The 23,703-nt window shown below is 41.9% G+C and overlaps 2 protein-coding genes across 3 annotated transcripts in view; one reads left to right on the forward strand and one right to left on the reverse strand.

The window, feature by feature from the left end:
• Nucleotides 1–16,717, forward strand: trpm6 (transient receptor potential cation channel, subfamily M, member 6). Its single transcript, XM_061671437.1, has 39 exons — nucleotides 1–72; nucleotides 1,421–1,500; nucleotides 2,271–2,460; nucleotides 2,694–2,907; nucleotides 3,198–3,322; nucleotides 3,403–3,574; nucleotides 3,875–4,049; nucleotides 4,169–4,292; nucleotides 4,377–4,449; nucleotides 4,631–4,731; nucleotides 5,144–5,278; nucleotides 5,870–5,923; nucleotides 6,054–6,188; nucleotides 6,276–6,380; nucleotides 6,724–6,995; nucleotides 7,197–7,425; nucleotides 7,745–7,897; nucleotides 7,970–8,125; nucleotides 8,275–8,403; nucleotides 8,527–8,778; nucleotides 8,864–9,038; nucleotides 9,333–9,447; nucleotides 9,555–9,751; nucleotides 9,854–9,986; nucleotides 10,567–10,975; nucleotides 11,084–11,750; nucleotides 11,989–12,083; nucleotides 12,221–12,323; nucleotides 12,481–12,524; nucleotides 12,631–12,695; nucleotides 12,789–12,814; nucleotides 12,891–12,938; nucleotides 13,109–13,174; nucleotides 13,339–13,637; nucleotides 13,867–13,949; nucleotides 14,028–14,233; nucleotides 14,800–14,851; nucleotides 14,969–15,081; nucleotides 15,758–16,717. Exons 1-39 carry the CDS (start codon nucleotides 70–72, stop codon nucleotides 15,883–15,885), a joined length of 5,901 nt encoding a protein of 1,966 aa, XP_061527421.1. The 5' UTR covers nucleotides 1–69; the 3' UTR covers nucleotides 15,886–16,717.
• rorb (RAR-related orphan receptor B) overlaps nucleotides 16,193–23,703 on the reverse strand; it is a 24,069-nt gene continuing 16,558 nt past the window's right edge. For both annotated transcript variants that reach the window (XM_061671439.1, XM_061671438.1), the window contains exons 8-10: nucleotides 23,564–23,674; nucleotides 22,663–22,775; nucleotides 16,193–20,626 (exon numbers count right to left, since the gene is read on the reverse strand). In XM_061671439.1, the coding sequence (XP_061527423.1) occupies nucleotides 20,462–20,626; nucleotides 22,663–22,775; nucleotides 23,564–23,674 (389 nt within the window). In that variant the 3' untranslated portion in view covers nucleotides 16,193–20,461. The remainder of the gene's footprint in view (nucleotides 20,627–22,662; nucleotides 22,776–23,563; nucleotides 23,675–23,703) is intronic.

The raw sequence follows: 23,703 nt of genomic DNA on the forward strand, positions 1-23,703 counted from the left end.
GATAGTTCTTACCCTTTGGACTTGTAATGGCTGAATTGAGCGCCTATCAATATTGAACGTCTTCCAGCCATGGTGAGTTGTTGAGTAGTCCTCTTAGCTTTTCAGTGCGACACATCCACCGCGCAGAGCTTTTGAATTTCTAGCTTAAATTAACATTTGGATGCTGTTATTTTGAACTTTTACCTCTCGCAGGCAAATGTGGTCCGCTCGCGAGTTGTAACGTCTCTGAGTTGGATAGACAGTCCCAACCCGACCACGCGGATTATTACGCGAATTAACTCAACGTGGAAAGTCGACTTGTAGTTCGTTAAGTCAAACGTTCGTGTGAGGGCAACAACAAAAACTATTGTTGATGCAGCAGAGCCCTTTTGTGTCCTGAATGATTTCAAAGTGGTTTTCTTTCATTCGTTATTTATTTATTTATTTATTTGTTAAATTCAGTGGACAAAATTGAAGGTAACATTACTCTGCTCATTTGTCACATTTACTGTAAAAAGACACTTTTTAAAGTTTGCAGTGTGTCTCAGGGAGGGCACCATATTCCAAGTATGCACATCTCAGGAAAGGGATGCAATGTGTGCCTGTTTCCTTCCAACAATGCTTGATGTCAGGCCATTGTTAAATGTCGCTTGAAATGGTGCTCACTCGGGAGACGGAAAGACCTCGACAAACTGAAACTGGGAGCGGTATGAAGAAAATACCGCAGTCAAGCTGCATCTAACTGTTGGACGTTGAACACGGACTCACCCAAAATGGAAACGCTACGCTTTTGTTTTTGCTCCCATTTGTCATGAGCTTAATTTAAAGAGCTAACCCCCCCGCACTATTTTTCAAAACTGTAAACTGTGTAAACCTGTGTTAGTGAGCGCTTTGCCTCTGGCGAGACGAGTGGAGCTCGGCCGCAGGTGAGGCCGCTTAAAGCCCCTCGTTCTCTGGTGTGATTCGGCTGACCAAGCGGAGGGGAAAGCAGGGAGCAAGAGGAAGAGATTTGTGCTTGCCAAAAACTGCTTTATCCCTCTTGCTCTCTTGACATACTTTTGAGAAGTAAGTCACCTACCCCCCCCCCAAGGATACGTTAACGATATTGAGTGCATATCGGATATACTGTCTCTATTATCCAAAGTTGAAGCTATTAAAGAGCGAACGCAAACAAACCCATTTGTATGATTTCATTCCATCACTCAATGAGAATTGGTGAGGGATCGGCTCGACGAGCACTATCGACAGTGGAATCGCGATGGCTACATTCGAATGAATTCCCATCCCAAATCAAGATGTTAACGAGACAGCGTGATTATTGCACGGGTTTGCCTTAGGCTAACCCACAATAAAAAGCCTCGGTAAGGCTCAAGATTTGGATTAGCGACAGTACGTTTATGAGCATTGCTGTGAGCTGTATTTGTGATATTTCATATTCCAGTCACTTAAGTCATGGATTGAGGAAACCTTCTCCAGGAGAGAATGTGTGAAGTTTATCCTCTCCTCCCGAGATCTTCACAGGTACAAACGCATTTCCTTCAGGGTCAATATTTACCTAACCTACCAACCCACCAGTCACAACAATCTTACACTAAAGAGCCTAAATGCAAGCTGTAAGAATTGTCAGTTGATGTAAAACACAACAACTGATATCGGCTGTGGTTTTTGAATATTGTCACCTTCCTGAAATAACAGCCCAAGATTCTTTTTCAGAATAGACAAAATACGGAATATGTTGTAGCTACTAATAGTTTCCTTTCAGTGATGGAATTGCATGATCGGTTCAACTGAGGATGTAGGCAGCGGTGGCCGGCATTTATGAGGAGATGATTCCGGGCAAAAAAGAAATGTCGAACATTGGCTTGGTCATTATTTTAGGAAGGTGCAATCCGACTTTTCTGAGAGGAGAAGGATGGGTTTTGGCCCACAGCCTTCTTTTCAGGAGCGGGAACCATGTGGTGTCTTTGATAATAATGTAATTTCCCACTTTTTACAGATGCTTTCCAGTCAGTCAAGTATGTCAAAACCTGATCAGGTATGATTGAAGAATAATTGCATGCGCATATTGTAATTACATCTTGCAGCCACTTATAATTCAATATCTCCAGTTCTAGTGAATTTCCAGTGCTTTTGGCTTTACAACCTAATGTCAGTTTCTCCATTTTACTGTAGTTTTTGCTCCCCTTCCATTTATTCCGTCTAATGGCAAATTCTTTGCTGGGTCACAAATTGCTTAAATTGAACACTGCCATCGTTCACCCTCCTTTTTAATTCAAATATTATTTGTCTAGGTGCTGTTGTGGTCGTCTAATGGTGGAACACCTTCAGCAAGAGGCACCTGCCCCCACGGTCATCTTTCCAGTTCCTGAACAGGATGTGGCGGAGGACTGGTCCTTGGAGCTACACACTACAGCCAGTCCCACCGACGCCTACGGGACCATAGACTTTCAGGACAGTGCAACACGCGCGTGTCGGGCCAAGGTCAGTGATTACAGGGTGCAGTCCGTTGGTCCTGGACCCATAAGGGGTTCCCCGTTAGCATTCGAGGTGTGGCAGCAGAGTGAGCACCAGAGAGGTTTTTCATCGTAGCTTCAACAAGATGATTGTCATGCTGCCAATCCAGGAACATGAAATGGAATCGAGCATCTGAAACGTTGGTGAAGAGGGCAAACAAGTAGCTTGGTGTGTCATATTTCCATATGCTTCCGTAATAGTTCGTGCGTTTGGCTGTGGACTCAAAGCCAGAGGCGCTGCTCCAGCTGATGCTGAAGGAGTGGCAGATGGAGAGACCCAAGCTCCTACTTACCGTCCACGGAGGATCTGAGAACTTCACCCTTCCTCCCAAAGTCAAACAAGCTTTCAGTAAAGGCCTGATCACTGCGGCCCGCAGTACAGGCGCATGGATACTTACTGACGGTATTAATACTGGTAAGTGTTGTTTTGACGGAATGGTCCACATTCCCAACAGATGTTGCCTCTTTTCATGTCAACATCATGGCCATTTCTTGGTTTGGTAGCCTGCAAGATTTTGTTTTAGTGTAATGAAATACATAATTATGGAATACAAGTATATTTATATTTGTGTGAATATGGAATTCCCTTCAATTTTCTTACAATGTACATTGTCTAGCTGTGCATATAGGCTCAGTTCAATTTCATATACGGTACATTCCGTATGTGTTTGCTGTTCAGTCAGCTGTTCTTGGAATCTTCTCTAGGTGTTTCCAAGTATGTGGGCGAGGCAGTGAAAACATTTGGTGGCCACAACCTGAGGAAGAGGAACACAATTGGGATCACACCTTGGGGAGTGATCGACAACAACGCAGACCTCATAGGAAGAGATGTACGCATTCAAATGATGTTCTTTCCTATCATTTTAACGATATGGGACACATCCTTCTAACACTGCTCTTCGTTATTCAGCTCTTCAAGCCTTACCAGCCGCTGGGGAATCCTTTGAGCAAGAGGGCCTGTCTTAACAGTTTCCACTCCCACTTTCTTCTGGTGGATGATGGAACGCTCGGAAAATACGGTTGCCAAGAAGGCCTCAGGAAGAAGTTGCAGAAACACATTCAACTGCTGAAGATCCACCCTCGTGAGTCAGCGTGTTTTTCACAACAAAGAGGAAGAGGGGAACACAAACGAGGCGCGATAATGCAGTCTTTCCTGTTTGTTTGTTTGCCCAAAGCAGTAAAATGATCAATGGTTGTGAAAGGAGCCAAAATAACAGATGAATGTTGTAGCGGGGGGGCATGGTGGACGAGCGGTTAGCACATGTGCCTCACGGTTCTCAGGTTGGGGGCTTGAATTTGGGCTCTGCCCTTCCTGTGTGGAGTTTGCATCCGACACGAGCACATTAGGATGGCAACAGCGTTTGACTACGTGCACTCCACAGGACTGAAGCAAAGAGTGCCGATGGTGTGTGTGGTGGTGGAAGGAGGCCCTGCCATTGTGTCCGCAGTGCTGGACTACGTCAGCAGTGACCCCCCCGTGCCGGTGTTTGTGTTTGAGGGATCTGGAAGGGCTGCCGACCTGTTTGCCTTTTTACATAAGCACACTGATATCGACAGGTATACGTACACTTAATCTTCAGTATCTAGTGGAAAAACTCGAGTTTAGTTGTCAAAATAATTTGCGAGTGTTTGTCTTTGGGATTTGTCAAAGGCACAATATTTCTCCTGTGATTTAGGCAATTAGATGCAGACATTAGACTGGACTTCCTCGCAAGGATTGGGGACGTGTTCGGAGTCGATCGAAAGGAAGCGTCTCGCCTTTGCACTCTCCTCCTGGAATGTATGGATCACAGACAATCTGTAGGTGAAAGAGCAATCCTTTTCGATTTGTTATGATCAGTCACATGTCTGGAACGCGCCATGCTATTACACAATGCGTTTCAGATTACCATCTTTGATTCAGAGTCAGAAGAGCAGATGGCCCCGGATGCCGCCATTTTGACCACCATTCTCAAGGGTACTTAACCTCACTTGCTTAATTTTAACGGACATTTGGACACATCAGGGAAGGAGTGCCGTCTGGTAAATTGAATAGGCATCATTCATGTATTTTATTTCCCCCAGACGTTAAATAAGCTGCCAAAGATCTGTGTAAATGAAGTGTCTCAACGTCTTCTATTCATCTGTGTGGTGAACAGGCACAAAGGCCAGTGCTGCAGAGCAGCTGAGTATGACTCTCGCCTGGGACAGAGCTGACATCGCACAGAAAAACGTTCTGGTGTTTGGACAACATTGGCAGGTCTTAATGTCACGTTTTTGCTGTCTATTTACATCTGTGTTCAATGTTTTGGTTTATTATACAGTACGTATTGGTGTCCCTCAGGGTGAAATTCAACTCATGCTCTAATGTATACTTTGTGTCGCGCACCACACGTCGAAATGACTCACATCATCGTTCTTAAAACGGCGAAACAGAAACAACACACCAGTACGGAAACAGAAGTGAAAATACGAAGCAATCTGACATTATACCAAACATTACTTTGACTTTACATTTAATTTGACATTGAATCCGACCTGAGTCTCTGCAATCGGCTCAAAGTCAGCTAAACTTAGCAGTACTCGACACCATCAGTCACCGTTTCCGGAATGCTTCACACATACAGTGCATATTCATTGCTGCTGTTTCTTGTGAAATCCTCCATTTCTAGGTGGGTTCATTGGAACAGGCCATGCTGGATGCTTTGGTGATGGACCGTGTCAGTTTTGTCAAACTGCTGATTGACAACGGGATGACAATGAGTCACTTCCTCACCGTGGGTCGCTTGGAGGAACTTTATAACATGGTTATTATATAATATTAACTCATCTCCACGTGTTTAATGCTCTCAGTTGCATTGTTTTCTTTTTGCATTCTTCTTGTTTTCTTTGGGTTTTTTATTTTTTCCTCTTTCCTTTGAATGTGGTCTACGCTTCCTGCACAAACAGAGGAAATCCACTTCATTTTTTTTTTTTTTTTGCATCTTTTGAAGCGCAAATTGCAAACAGTGGTTGTGACTGAAATCACAGCAACAGCAAACCCAGGCCCAAGAGATTCGTTGTGGTTTGTGGTCATTTGCATTCAGTGCAATTGTTTCAGATGCTGTTAAGATCAGAGGACTGTTTGTCATGTGTATATTTGATTCCCCTCCCCTTTCACTTGCCTTCATCTTTGGTGTATTGAAATATGTTCATTTATTTATAATCCCAGTATAACAAGTCACCCTAAGAAACAAACTAGAGGCAGCGCTATTGCTGAATATACAGTATTTGGACTTCTTTGACTGCCACATCATTCAAAAGTAAAAATGATAATTCCGTTCTCATCCCATATACTGAAGTACTTGTATGTGTTATTAGTTATTATTATTGCTAATTATGTAATTTTTGCTTTTCAGCCTCAGGGGCAGACTGACCATTTTCTTCATCACCTTGTTGAGGATGTGAAACAGGTACGTTTTAAAAGTAATGAAAACATGTTTGGCAAGTTGTTATTGGACTTAGTGTGATGTGCATATATATATATATTTGTGTGTGTGTGTGTGTGTGTGTGTGTGTGTGTGTGTGCGCGCGCGCGCGCAGACATCTTTAGCTCTCGGGTACCGACTGTCTCTCATTGACATGGGCTTGGTCATTGAGTACCTCATTGGAGGAGCATACTGCAGCACCTATACACGCAAACACTTCAGAACCGCCTATAACGGACTGCAGGAAAAGGTGAACAACATTAGCTATTACATTCACCCTTGATTGATTCGAGTTCCGTTCTCCCGTTTATTGTTTGCGTGTGTGTGGTGATTACAGAAAGGGAGATGTGTCAGTACCCCTTCCTTGTCCAAACAAAAAATGGGAGCGATACCAAATTTCCAAAGGAATTTCTTTCGAACTGCTCAGCCTTACAAACGCAAGGTGGGTGGCGGGTTCTTTCCATCTTTAAGCTGAGTGTCAAATCCGTCACGCTCATCTGGAAGAGACGCACGCAAGGAGAAATGCAGTTATTGCACAAGATGTAGAATTTACTGTCTTGAATTCCCCTGTGACCCTTGGCGTGATTATATCATGCAATTTAACAGATTGACAGTCAGCCAATTCATTTTTTTTTTATTGTTATTTTTTTTGTCATCTCATTAAATAACGACGATTTTGCCATGTTCATTTGAAGTAGCCCGCACATTCATTTTCCGATTATTTTACGGTCCTGTTTTTTTCCGCTCCATGCCGATTGGTATTCTGTCCTTATTTTTCAATCTAGGACCAGAATGTGCCACACGGTACCAGTGAAAACGCTGTATTGAGTGCCGGTCTTCGTGAAGCGCCACTCGTCTTTTCTTTCAACTTCAATGACGTCTTCGTGTGGGCCGTGCTTCAGCAACGCCAGCAGATGGCTCTGTTCCTGTGGCAGCATGGTGAAGAGGCTCTTGCCCGGGCCACAGTGGCCTGCAAGCTTTACCGCTCCATGGCCTTTAAGGCACGACAAAGCAGCATGGATGACCACATGGCAGAACGCTTCAAAGCATATTCACTGTGAGTGTGAATGAGGGCGTTGATTCCAACAGTCAAGGTTGGGATTTCAAATCTGGGCTATGGCCTTCCTCTGTGGAGTTTGCAAGTTCTCCCTATGCTTGCCGCCTGTTGCTTTTATTTTTCGTTGCAGTGCTGGTTTTGTGTTGTTTCTCCTGACTTGAAATGAAGGCGCCAGTGTTTTTATTCTGTGTTGTGTCTTAGTGAATTTGGTCATCTGGCAGTGAACGTCTTGGACTGCGCTTTTCGTCGGAATGAGAAGATGGCAATGAAGCTGCTCACTTCCGAGATGGCGGCGTGGAGCCACTTCACCAGCTTGCAAATAGCAGTTTCTTCGTGTCACAGACCCTTTGTTTCGCACTCTTGTACGCAGACCCTCCTCACCGATCTCTGGACTGGCCCACTCAACATGAGAAAAAACTCATATCTAAAGGTAATGTCGTCAGCACAGACGGATATGTTTTTTTTTTTCATAAAACAAAAACACTTAGATGTATCTAAGGTTAAACACTCTTGAGAAGTGACCAGTGAGACTCATGGACAGAAATTTCAGCTCAAAACAAACAGGCAGGGACAACAAAATAGTAACATTTAATATCAGTTGCTTGGTGTCTGAACTCGTGCAGACCTGGAAAAAAACAAACTCTACTTTATTGAAATGTCAATTGAAATTGATGTATGATTTTAAAGGCTGGGTGTTGAGACTTGATAATGTTATGCATATGTTTTAGACTTTATTTGCATTCTTTCAGATCATTTTGAGCCTTCTTCTGCCTCCTGCCATTCTGCTCCTGGATTTCAAAAGTAAAGCCGAAATGTGTCACGTTCCCCAGTCTCATGAGGCGATTCTCTTTGGACGCGACACTCTTAAGTCAGGAGCAGCTCATGACGAAACCGATCACGTGGTACGCACTGTACACAGCAAACTTGAACTGGAATCCTCCATCACTGTACCATTTTGAAATTTCCACTCACAGGCTAACCAGGATGCAGAGCATGGACGTCCATCCCAGGACCGATATCTTGGTTCTCGGTCTGGAATCCTTTTCCCAATCACTTTGCATAGTGTGTCCTGGATCACAAGACTCTATGAGTTCTACACAGCTCCTGTTGTTAAGTTCTGGTTCCATACAGTAGGTGACATGCATGTTTTCAGGAATAATCAAATTGTTGCACTTTTATTTTTTACTGTGCAAATGGAAATGCCTTCTATAGCTTTTTTTTTTTTTTTTTTTTTTTTTTTTAAATCCCCGTCATCTTCCTGTGACGGTGTCCACTGTAGATGTCATACCTCGCATTCCTAATGTTCTTCTCCTACACCATCTTAGTCAAGATGGATGATCAACCCGGTGTCCAGGAGTGGTTGGTCATTTTATACATTTTGACTACAGCGGTAGAGAAAACCAGAGAGGTGAGAAAACCAATCATTGGGACTTTTGGGATAAAAGTGGAATTGTAACGAAGTAGAAAATACTGGTATGTAATGAAATACTTTGATTACTATTAACGATCATTTATGTAAACCCCTTATCAGGTTCTAATGTCAGAACCGAGGAAGCTGAGCCAGAAGCTGAAGATTTGGTTCTCGGAGTACTGGAACTTGTCCGACTTCATTGCCATCGTTCTCTTCCTGTTTGGTTTTGTGATGCGTTGGCATGCTGAGCCTTTCCGGACAGCCGGACGGATCGCTTACTGTCTAGATATTATATTTTGGTTTGTCAGGGTGATGGATCTGCTGGCTGTCAACCAACACGCCGGTCCCTACCTTACAATGATCACCAAAATGGTTTGTGGGGCACGTGCATTACTTCTGCACATTTAAAAAATATACTATGTCATGACTTGTGTCTTTTCTCTCTGTTTGCATCCAGACCTCTAACATGTTCTTTATCGTGGTCATGATGGCAATTGTACTGCTCAGTTTTGGGGTATCCAGGAAGGCCATCCTGTCACCAGATGAGGACCCGTCATGGAGTTTAACACGTGACGTCGTGTTCCAGCCTTACTGGATGATCTATGGAGAGGTCTACGCATCAGAGATAGATCGTTAGTGGTTTAAATAAAGACCCGACTTAATTACCTCGTGATTAAAATAACGTGTACGTTATGTAACACTTTATACTGAACATTTTAGTTGAGGCTCTGTTTAAACGGATAATCCTGCACGTGACATATCCTTAAAAAAAAAAAACATTATTTGATGTGAAACTTTTATGCAGACTTATATTTGGACCGCTAGCTCGTGTTATAATATTTATCTAGTCTATTTATCTGTCTCGTCACATGTTATCATGTATACTCATTCGTCATTGAATGGAATGCGTTTGTTTGTATTAACAGCGTGTGATGACGGTCGTCCATGTGCTCCTGCTTCTTTTCTCACGGCATTCCTTCAAGCTGTCTATATGTTCTTCCAGTACATCATCATGGTCAACATTCTCATTGCTTTTTTTAAGTAAGTACCTCAGCACAAAGGCTTGTCCGGCCTCAAGTTTGAGTATCAAGAGAGAGACTTTAAAAAAAAAAAAAATTAAACCTGTTGGTTGTCTTTTTCATTCTCAGCAACATCTACTTTGATATGGCATCAACATCCAATAAGTTGTGGAAGTACAACCGCTATCGCTACATAATGACCTATCAGGACAGACCGTGGCTGCCTCCACCCCTGATTCTTCTCAGTCACATGGCTTTTGGTGTGAGAGCCATTTACAAGCAACTTCATGGAAATGCTGAGGGAGATGAAAGAAGCTCTGGACTTAGTGAGTCATTGTACTAGTTTTCCCATGCATTTTATCATAGATTAGGAAGTGTGTGGTACTACAATCTCTTTTCCGGTTCGACATGCTTTTTTTTTTTGCCAGAGCTCTACTTAGGCCACGACGACCGCAAGAAGCTCCATGAATTTGAGGAGAAATGTGTACAGGCCTACCTCTATGAGAAGAATAAAGATCTCCACAGCAGCCAGATGAACAGGATCCACGTCACGGCTGACAGGTTCGATTGCTACTACTGGATTGACGTAACACAAATTAATCATGGCTTGTGCCATATTGATTTGGACATTGTACAATTTGTGTAGTATTCTAAATGTTACCGCTATGAGTGCTCAGGTGTCAAACTCAAAGCCTGGGGGCGAGATCAAGCCCTCCACATCATTTTGTGTGGCCCACGACACCCTTGACTTCTGTTCAGAACTAGCGTTTGTTTTTTTCCCCAGATGGAGCCAAAACAAACAATATCAAATGCCATTACTAGTGTTTTCCTTCCTGTTGCACTTGTTTTGAATTTTGTTCCCTTACCGTTCTATACAATGTGAACTGAACCATCACCTTAAAATCAAGGTACACACCAAACCATTGTTTTTGGTGTTCCTCGCAATTGTTATATATGTACTGCATGTGGTGAAACGCGGGGTGTGTGCTGGTACACCCTGAATTGGGCGCCAGCCAATCGCAAGGCATAGAGCACTACAAGATTATTATTATTTTTTTAAATTTAGAAAGATATCAATGTACTGCATATGTAACATCAGCGCGAGAAATTCATTTTGACAACAGCGTATGTTTTCAAATAGAGCAGAGGAGATGTGCACGGTGGTGGGCGAAGTCTCCGAGAAGGTCGGCGTCATTCAGGACAGCCTGACCGAGGTGGACTCGCAGCTGGGTCAACTTCAGGACCTCTCGGCGCTGGCTGTGGACACACTGACCCTGCTCTCGGCCTCTGACAACCTACATCAAGAGGAGGCTCGCCTGGCTCAGTCCCGACCGAGCCAAACATCTCAACACGTCCTCCCTCACAGCTGGACTCTGCACCACAGAGGCGGCGCCGACTATGATGTGGCCAATATGAGACGACTGATGTGCAAGCCTTGTAAAAGTACTCCATCGTCGTTGATCCAAGGCTGCCCTCTTAGACAAGCGCCGCAGGAGTCCCACCTGGGTGGCAGAGGGATAGAAGGACAGATGGAGGAGGGACAAGAAGAGGTATGCTCTCATCTTACAATCTTCCTGCAGTAGCAAACGTTGTTGTTTTTTAATACAGTGCAGTCAATCAATACATAATATGTTGAAGTGACTTTTTTTTTGGGATAGGGATCACAGTTGCCTGAAACACGCCATCCTCGTGAGTTGTGTGTGGGCGTTTCTCAAACTGCACCGCTCTCTACAGTTTTGCACCTTCATGGAGTTGGAAGCCATCTGAGTGGTTTCAGTCATCAGACACCTTATGAGTCACGTGGACCATCCCGCTGTGGGTCTCTGCTTTCTCTCAAGTTTACTGACAGAGGACTAGAGTCACCACACGTTAAACTGTGGAGCTGTGACCTACACTGTGAGGAAATTGACATGGAAGAGGAGGAAGAAGAAGGCAATGGAAATGAGGACAAAAAAGAACAGAATGAGCCAGCGCATGAACAGCTCTCCAATTTAGAAGTATCGAGACCTACTAGCAATGTTGACCTTTCTGAGCCTGAAAACATCTCAGAGGATTTTGAAAATTCTGCCTTCCGCCAAGAAGATACCCAACTTATTTGCCAAAACAGACCTTTTGCAAAATCTCCAAGGTCGGCCTATCGGTCCAGAGACTACCCTTATGGCTACTGCAGATCTTTGTCATCCAGTGTGGAGAATATGACTTTCTCTGGGGCATCCCCGATTCCACGGGGGGGATCGTTTCCCTACCTTAACGAAGCACTGAACAAGCAAGGGCCTAAAAGAAGTTTCAGAGATGACACATCGTTGCAGTGGAGCAGGAGCAGAGGTACTGTTGTCATTTGGAATATTTGCACCGATGTTTATACACAACAGTGGTAATAGAAGACATTTGACAGTAAGATCGGACATGTCTCGTTAAATTAGGAATTTGAATAATAGTGAGAGAACACGATTATGCCAAACTCAGGACATTTCGTTAGGTATTTGAATGAACGTCAGTTTCGGTTTGAAAACATCTGGTTGAATCTTTTTGGTCTGAGTGTTTCAAATGTTTGATTGCGCAGAGTGGTCCAAGTCATCTGACTTCACGCAAGTCTTGAACAGCAAAAGAAGCCCAAATAGGAAGACTGTCAAAATACAAGAAAGCAGCCCAGAGAATGTAAGAATTGGTTTCCAAATATTCTGCTGTTTAATTATTGATGATATATTTGGTTTGTCTTCCTAATGCCTATACAATTCCCAAATATATCATTGCTGCGATTTCTTATGTTGTCAGTTTGGTTTTTATTTGCCTAGGGAACCATGCACGCATTTTGGTCTGACGCTTGCTGGAAAAGATGGCGACGGTCGAAAGGAGAACCTGCATGTTTGTCAGCTTCGACAAGCCTCAGCCAACTTAGTAAGGACCGCTTGGCCTTGTTAAATGAAGTGGATACATAATGTTAGCTTTCAGCCAGCAAGTCCTGGATATGGGTATTTTACATTTGTCATTGTTTTATAACATTATTATATACATTTCTTCCATTTTTTATTTGTATTTTTATTTATTTTTTTAGATTTTGAGCCCCTGGATTTGCAGAAGCAAGTTTCTTCTCATCAGGTACTTTAAATCTGTGCAGTTGCAGCAAATATACGTTATGTTGTACTATATTTAGAAGAAGAAATCACGCAAATATGTAATTGTAACCTTTCCCTTTGGCATTCAGGATGTTTTGAGCCCCACTCACTCAGCATGGAACAGCTGGGCGAGATCAGTGAGCCGCAGATCGTCGTAAGTCTGCCTGGCCGTCCGTCCACTTTTGGCTTGCACAATGTGCGTGGATGAGTGGATCAACGACACTAAATTTTTGTATGTCTACTCCAGGTTGCAGAATGGTATTAATGCTGAAGGTATTTCCGAAATAGATTTGTGTGTGTGTGTAAAATAGTTGTACAGTACAAAATGATTGTCCTGTCATTGTTTCAGGTAGTTCCTCATTCCAGTCCTCAGATATGTTGTGTCCACATTATTCAGGTATTTATAAAATGAAAATGTAATTTATATATACTGAGTATATAAACAATAATAAGTGACCATATGTATGTGTCTATAGAATATTATATATGTATATTTGGACACATCCTATCGTATTATGGAATAGTTAAGGCCTTGCTAAGTGTTGTGTGCTTGTGTGTATGTCACAGCCATGGAAAGAAACAATCTGATGAGACTGGCTCACACCATCCCTTTTACTCCTGTTTCCATTCTAGGTACCTTTTTTGATGCACATCCACAGCAAATGATTTCGAGTTCCCCGCTGTAATGTTACATTGCAAAACATAAATTATAAAATGAGATGATAAAACATTACGATGCATTATCCTGAAATGGATTGAACACCCTCCATTTGCTTTTGTTCTCTCATTCTCTGTAGGCGGCGAAGAGGTGAGCATTTACTGTTTGGAGGAAGTTCGGTCAGAGGCCAACCGTGAGTCCAGCCCAGTCGCTTCGTGGTCTTCGCGAGGCCTGTCCGCAATGCTTCAGCCGCTCCTGAGTGAAGAGGGATCGCTGGATGGGGGTCTGCGGCAGGGCTGCAGGGTGCTCTGCACCTGGGCCGAACAGGATGCGCTCATACCTGGGATGGTGTACATTGTCAAAGCCTTCAGACCAGAGGTGCTGTCTGCCTGGCAGAAGTACTTTCATGGCAGCACAGCGCTGCAGCTATGTTTGAGGGTGAGTCCACAAAAAAAATGGCTGAAAACTAGAGAATAGATCCAAATACATCCACTTGGAGGTTTATGGCTGCTATCACTAAAAAGTGCTCTCTGGTCAGTTGAAAGTGGCAGGAAACGCTACTTTCAGCTCGCAATTAGTGATAGTTTGTTTTCTTATAGAAAAAGCCAAGCTTCCATTTTCCATTGCCATTTTAATGCCACATTTTGTGTGTCCGCTGTATTTGAAGGAGATCCAGCAGCAGAGGGCAGCACACAGGATGATGCAAGTTTTTAACCAGCTCAAACCTGCCAGCATGAAACACTCCCCAAAGTATGTGTGTTAGAGTGATTTCTCTCGCACTTTTACACACCATTGAGTCTGTATTCATTTGTCATGCCACCGTGCCAGATTTCTGGACGTATCATTGGTCCTTTGGCATTCGAATGGCCAGTGGCTGACAATCGAAAGGAACATGTCTGGCAACTTCCGAAAGTACAACAACAACACAGGAGAGGAGATCACACCTTCCTGTCCACTGGAAGAGCTACTCCTAGCGTTCTCCCACTGGACCTATGAGTACTCGTGCCGAGAACTGCTGGTGCTTGACGTACAAGGTCGGTCTCACTAAGCCGAACGTGTTTTCACAGAATTGACTGTAGAATTGATAGCACCATATACAGTAACGTATACACACTACTTCCCAAAATAACCTAAAATGGTACTATAGTCATTACAGATGAACGTAATTTGACCTTCTCTAAATTAAGGAATGTACATCCAACTGTTCACTGTGCAAGTACTTTTTCCATAACTTGCTGTTCTCCAACAAGGAGCTCAACGACCAATACATTTCCTGCTTCAATTAGAATTGGTATTAAATAATCCTCTTCATCATGCTGTTTACATTTTGACATCATGAGACCAAGAGATGAGCTTAGAGTGTCATGATCACTAGGTAGCAGCAGAGAGACTGGAAGAGTTACAGAAAGGCACAGATGTGGACATCCTTGGAACCGTATTGGTTCACCTGTTGTGAATGTTGCCGTTAAGCTCCTTGCTAGAGAGCAGCAAGTTGTTCAAAAAGTGCTGAAAGTCCATTGAGGCTCATTTAGAATTTTCACGTGAAAGCCAATATCCCTAACCTTTTGTGAGTCGTGCATATCCCATTTTCTAACGACAGGAGTGGGCGAGGAGCTGACGGATCCAACAGTCGTTATGGCAGAAATGCACAGGTATTACACCAACTTCAACAGTAGAACATAGCCCAAGTTCTGCAGACGCTGTCTAAAATAAGTGTTCCTTCAAAAAATATTTGTCATTTTTGATGCTGTCTCTGTTCCGAGCCACAGCGGCGCCGTGAGCGAGATGCTGTTTGGTCCTGACAACCTTGGAGATTCTGCCATCAATGCTTTCCTGCTAAAACACTCCTGCGGCGCTTGCTGCCACACATTGGGCCTCACAGGTTAGAAATGTACACAGTCATTAAGCAATTGGATTTGAAATCAGAGCGGAAGACGACGTGCAATAAAATATGCGTGCGTGTTGTGCATGTATTAATGCACTGTCACCTCGGTGTTGTCACTCAGGAGGCCAAAGTTGGCTCTGAGATAAATCCGCAGCAACTTCAAATGAAGACAACACATACTGTATCAACAGCCAGCTAATTAAGCCGCGAGCGTTCGTTTATTTCTATAACAACGGTAGTGTTCGAGGCGGGGTGGCTGGGGGTGGCTTTTGCTTTGTGCGTTTGCGCTGCATAGCCTTTGATTACGTATTAATCATGTCTTTGTGCTGGCAACGCGCTGCTGAGACATTAGCTTTGATTAGCTATTAATTAATGTCTCTGGGTAGACACGATACCCGCATCTAGAGGATAACTTGCTTGGAAAGGAACTGTGCTCAAAAACAAACAAGTGCAGCAAACAAACATACAGCCACAGTTGTTTTGCTTTTTCAAAGGTACGTTGTGCTTCCTCTTCCTCCTCTTATGTCCTCTCCAAGATTTCTATAACAAATCAAAACAAATTATTCATGATGGAAGCATGGGGTTCCTCAAAGCCCTGTCAGTATTCTCTTTCTTGTGCTAATGACTACGATACTGCAGCGACATGTCGCTTTCTGATGTTTCTCTTGTTCAGCTTTAAGGCGGCATCTGGACACGTGCAAGAACAGCAGTTGGGCAGAGCCCACGCCGGGGGTGGCAGAACGAGAAGATGAGGAAAAGAAACACCTCGACTTGAAGCCTCATTTTATCTTTGACCCATGAAGTAGGCAAAAAAAGGACACTCATACACACAGACAACTTTGACAAAAATATTGGCTCGCTCATGCAACGGGCCTTAAACATATACTGACTTACAGTAAAATAGGCAAGTTAGAATTAGTGATTGAGACACACATACAGTATGTATCCATTTCAAGTATCATACATGTCATATATATGCTAATATATTCTTTTTGTTCATCAAAAAAACCAAACTAATTATGAGCTAGGTGAAATTGCTGGGGAAAGATGATCAATACATGCCGCTTTTGTAACACATTTGTTCAGTTATATCATTAGACATGTGCGTGTGCGAGACAGAAAAATGAGGCAGAATTTCACCCATAAAATTTATTGTATTTTTTTTTTTTTCTTCCCACAACAAAATGTCTACAAAAGCGATAAAATATAGAATTTAACAAAAATCACTTCAGACCTTCACGTTATATGTACACATATCAAAGGAGGACTCAGTAAAGGGCCCTGCATAGCTCTGAACTTCAAGCCATTCTATTCCGTAACATGTGGGTGTCTGCGACGCAATTAAATGCAAATTTATACATGCACACACGCACACGCATTCTGATTTGAAAAAGAAAGTGTTTGCACAGAGGAGCTCATGGATTGATAGTCGGAGCTCAGAGTCCTGCAGAGTCCTATACGACCAACTGAAGAAAGCGTCAAATTTCAAAATGGTTTGCCAGTGTAACCAAATGCACAATTTCCTTGAGTTTCCCCTTTTTATGATTGCTATCTCAAGTCAACTCAAGAAAATAAAGCATCCGCAGCCCACTTTCACTCGTTCCTCTTCTCACAAGCTATGGCACTTTGAAAACAAAAGAAAAGATTAGGTTTTTTTCCTGTTTTTTTTTTTAATATATAGAATGTTTATTTTTTTATTTATTTTAAAATTTTGTTTGTTAGTCTTGTGTAAAAGAGGTTCCGTCAGTCCAAATACCCTTTTTTAGGTATTGGTCACAGATTGCTACATTTTCTTTTATTTGCTTTTTGCTTGCACTCAAAGACATTCTAAACAATAAGTTAACAATTTTCAACACTACTTGAATTGCACGCATAAGGAATGCATTGAGAAAGCTTACAAAGCATCGGTAGACAAAACATTGTCTCATTCTCACAGTATCTGTCTCTCGCCCACACACACACACACACACACACACATACACTTCGGTTCTTTTCAAGAAAGGTAGGTGGGTTTATGGATGTAGTGTGTCGGACAAGGTCCAGGAAATGTATTTCAAAAACAAGTGTATTAAAACGTCCATGCAGTTTGTCAGAGCCATCATGTGGAATGTCGACTGTTTTATTGTGCGCTTTTAAATGTGTTTGTCTGTGTTGATGGAGTGCTAAAGGCGTATTGAGTTCAGTCCCTCACACTGAACAAACGACTCCATAACATTCAGAAAAGTTTACCCTCTCCCCACAGCACGGGTACTGTATAAGAGTCTCTGATCCGGTTCTATAAGGCCAGTACAGAAAGGGCCGTTCACTGACTGGTGATAGCAACTCACACATTCAAATGTTTATAGAAAAAGAAAAAAACAAAAACGTTTTCACCCAGTTGATCAGTATCTCTTAAATTCCTTGTGTATAAATAATAATATTTTATTTCAAAGACCTTCAGATTGTTGGAAAATCACTTCGAACTGAGTTAATTCTGGATCCCGTCTTAAACCCACCCTGCCAATAATCCCTCCCAGAACCCCACAATATGGTGAGAAAACACAAATATGCCCCAAATGTTTCATTGCGATGAAACGTCATGCAAATGGAACAGAACAACAATAGGCTAATAGTAATAGAAGAATAGTAGACATAATAAGAACAATAATAATAGTAAATAGTAATAAAATAAAAAATAATCTTACAATGCAAACATGACAGTAGTAAATGCCTCCAGTTCTTATTGCTACAGTGTCTTCGTTACAGTGTTTCTGTTACCACTCATTCTTGCCAGCACATCTCTCACGACCCCATCCCACCTCTCTGATTCACAGTCTAACAAGGGAAAATAAAAATAGCTCACAAAAGACTCCGGAGTCAGAGTTGGAATTCACTGTCCAGCGTTGTTGTGATGTTGCATGATTCACAGTTGACCAGTGAACTTCCCACTTGGTCCCAAAAGCAGCACAAAAATAAGCAGTAAACATGAGCATACGCACATTGATATGGAGCAAATATCTCTCCTTGTGCTACACGTCACAATGCTTATCACGTAATCTGGGCATGAACGACATTTGGACAGTGAATTCATGCCCCGTACACAGACGCGCACACTAATCAAAGCCTTGTCTGGGCAGATTCCATTGCTAGCATACGCTGCAAAAAAAGTACTTCTATTATAATGCAAAACATTGGTTTGTCAATTTGCAAAAATATGAAACCCTCTTCTAATGCAAAGTCAGAAAAGAGTTGCTCCCTGAGAGATGCTATGTAGTGCATCAAGCCTTGTTACGAGCAAGTGATTGTCTTGTATGGCGTCACCGGCCTCTCATCTGGGTTGTGGGGTGAGAGGTTGAATGAATTAAATCCACGTACGAGTTGATCTAATTCGACAAGTAACTATTCCCACGCGTACGACAAGCATTACATTTGGCCACTGTGCAAGGAACATTGGTATTCGGATGCCGGCAACACATCCTCATGGAAATACGTGTAGTTGATCTCAAACTGAAGTGCTTGGGCCAGTTTTACAAATATTAGTCTCCATTTTTAAAATTTTTTTTTTTTTTTTTTTTTTAATTGATTTTTTTTTTTTTTTAAATAATAAGCAACATTATTATTTTATTGTTTGTATCCAGGAAAGCAAATCGTCATACCTCATACAGTTAAGAGAATAATGCATGCGGAGCATCTAGTGGCTCAAAGCAGAACTGCACAAACGCCAAGTCCTCGTTTTCATGCAAGGCTCCTAATCAAAGATGAAATGTTGAGCTCACGCAGCTTCGTGTTACTCAGTGGCCAAATTGTAATCGGAACAACATTAAGGCAGAACAATTCAAACAGAAGAGATCATTTATAAGTGCTAATGAATGTCATGGCTAACAAAAAGCAAACAAGGTGATTGTCTATCACATTTTTCTGTATAAATTGTCATTTAAGAACTGATCATTGGTATTTAGGGTGAGTTTTGTTCACGTCTGGCAACCAGCGATCTGTGTCTAGCCTAACCACAGCTCATATTGTGTCTTGCTAAAAACACTAAAAACAGAGTCTGGGATGGAATTTAGTACCATCTAATATAGTGCATTTGAGTTAAAATTGCTACCCTGTTCCGAACAACAGAAAATGGGAAAGGGGATCTTCAAGATTTAAAAAAAAAAAAAAAAAAAAAAAAAAAAAAAAAGGCAGTGTAAAAGTTATTGCTCTCTGGGTTCCTTCATATTCACAGCCCGGAGTGGTCCAGGATGTCCAGGGAGGCGATGTGCAAATAGTGACGGGATAATTCAGGTCTTTGAAGATTGCAACGTTACCTTCAATTGAGATTAAGTTTCTTTTCTCATTTCGCTCTCCAGTGGTGAAAGTTCCCACCACTCTGAAGTCAAGTTCCTTTCATACAAGGAATATATGGGGCACAGTTTGGGGAATTTTCTCGACTAAGAAGTTGGACCTTCTGATTGGTTGTTTCTCTATGATTGTTCAAAAGCAATCCATCTTTTTCAGATTTAGTTATTGCAGCAACAATATAAAATATCCCCGTATATATCTTCACCTCGAAAAGTAGCTAGTTTTTTTTGTTTTGTTTGTTAATCCTTCATATGTTCTTCTTTACATCTCTACATGTTTGCATCAGAAGGGTGCTATTCCTTCTATACATATGAACAAAATCCAGACAAGGCTTCTATATATAAACAAACAAAAACTGACTCCCAGTTTTACCCAATATTCCTTTACAAGTCTTAACTTTACAAATTCTGTACACAAGAAACTATCAGTTAAAATAAAAACACTTACAGTGTAGACAAGGAATAATTAGCCACTGTCGACTGTTGTATATTTAGATTAGGACTAACTTATTTTAACAGAAGTAATACTGGAATCTGCTCTGTACTAGGAGAATATCTACAATAGCTTCTCTAATTCCACTGTTCCCTCCCCCATTCAGCATTTGAAAACTATTTCTTCATCTCAGAATAAAACCAACAATGGTTTTGTTTCCCTCCTTTTTCAAATTCAAAATAAATTTGACGTACCCATATTTTAAGACTGACACCATAAATTGTTCCTAGATTTTTAAAGTCTGTACATTTCTGGTCAGGAGACAAGAAGAAGTCCCCGCTAAGGTTGTGGCTCGGGGCGCGTTTCATTTCTATATACATTCTTCAGACTGTATCGGTGAATAGGATGGGATAAGTGCTGGACATTCCAAGTATTGTTGGCGGTAACTGTACGTTTCTGGTAGGTGACCCCTCACCTCCACAGCCTCAAATGAAACGAGGGGAGCTGTGAAATATAATGAGGGCATAGTAGATATTGCCAATGTTGTCTTGTCAGTCATAGTGGTCCTTTTATTCTCTCGTTCCTCCACTGACATTGTTTGTTGCAATGGTGCAATAGGCAGTCACTTGGGCATGGACATGGCGGAGTTCGGGTCGGGATTGAAGAGTTCTTTATAGAGAGGAGGGAAGAGAACGTTGACTGTCTCTGGATGAAGCTGCTGGAAGGCTTGGAGCTCCTCCGTGTGGAGCGTACACAGAGCAGACAATGTTGGGATACGACTGATCAGCTGACAGAGAAGAGGGACAAAAGAAAGATTTAGATTTAGTTAAACACACTATACAGTGAAGCTAATTGGATCAGAGATGGGTAGTAACGTGCTACATTTACTCAAGTAACATTTTGGATGAACAGAGTTATTTGAATGCGCCATACTTTGTACTTTTACTTGTGTATTAATGTTAAGAAAAAGCAATGCTTTTACTCCATTACAATGATCGACATGCCGCTCTTTACTTTTATTTATCACAAGGCAGTCACATGACTGCACGGAAAGCCTTCACGGGCCAATCAAAAGGGCTCATTTTGGGGGAGGGGGGGGGGGGGGGACCCCAGGCCCGCAAGTATTTATTTTACAGACTCCCAAAAACTAAAACTTTATGATGGTGTTCAGCCCACTTCTAACTTAGGAAAACACCTTTCGGCAAGTTGCGGATGTTTCTATTGTTGTTTTTGGCAGTGCATTAGCCCTATTTTATGGTCATAAATCACTGTAAAGCATGCTTCTTGGGGATGCCGTGCTGTAATCTTAATGTCTCTCTCTCTCGTACAGACGCACGCACGGATGCATACACACACACACACACACACCCACACACAATGAATAAGTCTCTTCAGCAAACAGCTTTTTTATTCAGTCAATAAAATAATAAGTGAATAAAGCAAATAATGTTTCAGTAGGGCCCAATGCATGTGTTGTTGGTTTCTGGGCACTTAAAAAGTGAAATGGTGGCAGGTGTGTGCGGACTCCCATATATTATTAATTTTGATTTTATTTGACAATTCATGCTCTGATTTTTTTTTTTTTCTTATTTATTTTATTTTTTTTAAATCAGAAGTTACTCACCAGGCACTTTCTTACTCTTACCTAAGTCAATATTTGGAGGGCTTTTACTTGAGTCATATCATTCTAAAGTAACAGTACTCATACTTGAGTACAATATTTGGCTACTCTACCCACCTCCGAATAGGACGCACACCCAACGGGAGACTGAGATCACACTGGCTGTTCAAATCTCCTTTGACATAAAGGCAAGCATGCATCAGACTGACCTTTGCCTGAAACATGACAGCAACTAAGATAGACAAATGCGCATTTTAGTCCAAATGTTGAAATGCTGCTTTTACGGCCCGCCAACAAATGAAACAAATGAATGCGTCACTTAGATGCAGTGATTATAATGTCGTTATGTACGTCTTCTCCTTTCACTTTATTCAATACTGAATTGAAAATCCGAAACACAACTGTTATTTTAACACTAAAATTAATAGATTTTTGAATGCATTCACGAATTAGGAAGAAAATATTTTGTTACATTTTATTTCCAAAATGAGTTAACGGGATCTGGAGGTCAACGTTTTAGGTGTATGCACTGTATGTTTAAAGGTTCATGCAGACCCAACGTTAACTGCCATACACGGTTTTGACGCATACATCTGGCCTCTGTTTTTAACATACTTTTACATATACAGTATGCGGGTTACTGTGATCTTCAAATCCTGTGGGCGGAGGTCGTACAGGTCAGTCTGCTCTTTTCGCTACAGGAACAATTGATACGCCGATTAATTAATTTTAAAGTCAGGAACGTCTCACACACGCCCACCACTGAGAGAGTTAAATTGTGTAAATAAATGCATTAAGCTCAATCACTATACATTAAAAGTCTTCATATTGCCCATGTTGTGTAACTGAATATACTTTTTTTCTAGCTAAATCAAACTCAACAGTGTAGACCTACATTCACATTTTGTCATTTGGTCCGTGATCTATTAGTGTGTGTGCGTGCGTGCGTGTGTGTATGTGGACTGGGTGGCTATATCTGGCAACACTGGGGCAAATGCTAATTAAATTAGGTTGCTTTCTCCTTACAGCATAGTTGGGGCCAAATACTAAACTATCCTTCAAATATCTCAGTACTACTCTCTGCTTTCAAAGTGTGCACATGAGCAGTTGAAAGGCAAAAGCGTTTTTCTCATTCTACTCAAATAACCTGCTGTGTGAAGGTGTTGCGGGATGACGATTGTGACTACGAAAGTTTGGCCTACCTTCGCCAGTGCATCCTCGTCCATGTGGTTCTTCTGCATAATGTGCTGCAGGGCAAAGTAAATCTTCTCCTGGAGTTTTTGGACTTTGCGGGGCTCCATCAACCACGGACGATCTGAGAAGGAAAGAGAGTTGTTTATTTTTCACACGCAATGTACAGCCATTCCACAAAAACGCTCCCTGATTTCATGACGTTATGACATCAAAACCAATAAAAATATGCTGCTGAAGCTGGAGTCCATAGATTCCCTATCAATGATATTTTACTTTACTTTCTGTCTTGCAGCCGTTAATACACTTTCATGGCGTCGTCTTTGAGGGATGAACTGTTATTGGTCAGAATTACCCAGCGATGTTAATCAATTGGATGCGACAACGTGTTTTTTTGTTTGTTTGTATTTTAGCAAGCTGGTGCACTGCTAGACTGGCATCTTGTTGTTAGGAGATTTCTCACAGACTGCCAAACACATTGATGGATAAGATGATTAGATGTTCTGCAAGTGGCCTTCAACGTCAACAGACCTAACTGCATGTGACTTCTTTCTTTATAAAGCTAATTTATGTACACCCCATGTATTTCCGGCAACCCTGGATGAGCTTAAAAAAAAAAAAAAAAAAGAATAATGATAATAGTACCACTGAATCAGTACGTATCATCACTGTATATGGAGCAGTGAGTGGACAGGGTTACACTATTCCATCGATGTTTGCAGAGTAACCAGAGGGGGGCACAGCGAGTGTTTGCACTGCTAGCCTCTACCACATGAAACCTTCTGAAATCATGGATCTTTAGCTACTAAGTGTGAAAAATATCAGAATTAAATGATTTGCAGTGCAACGATAATTGGTTGCAATTTGGTTTTTCTTCTTTGATTCTAATACAATTAGGGGGTGTCGACTGACCTGTGGAAATGAGGACAGCTGCCGAGAAGAGAGCGATCTCCTCCTCCGTCAGCTGCAGTGAGCACAAACTCTTGGCAAAGTCAAACACCGCGCTCACTAAGTCATCACAACCTTGAAGGAAAACACAAAGACGAGGACAG

This window comes from Phycodurus eques, chromosome 3 (assembly GCF_024500275.1).
Source record: "Phycodurus eques isolate BA_2022a chromosome 3, UOR_Pequ_1.1, whole genome shotgun sequence".
Classification (NCBI taxonomy): Eukaryota; Metazoa; Chordata; class Actinopteri; order Syngnathiformes; family Syngnathidae; genus Phycodurus; species Phycodurus eques.

Bases quoted from the DNA above. Each gene is read 5' to 3' on its own strand.
- trpm6 (XM_061671437.1), top strand. The intron at 4,450-4,630 runs GTACTTAACCTC...TGTGGTGAACAG, and splicing joins TTTGACCACCATTCTCAAGG to GCACAAAGGCCAGTGCTGCA. The intron at 10,976-11,083 runs GTATGCTCTCAT...TTTTTGGGATAG, and splicing joins TGGAGGAGGGACAAGAAGAG to GGATCACAGTTGCCTGAAAC.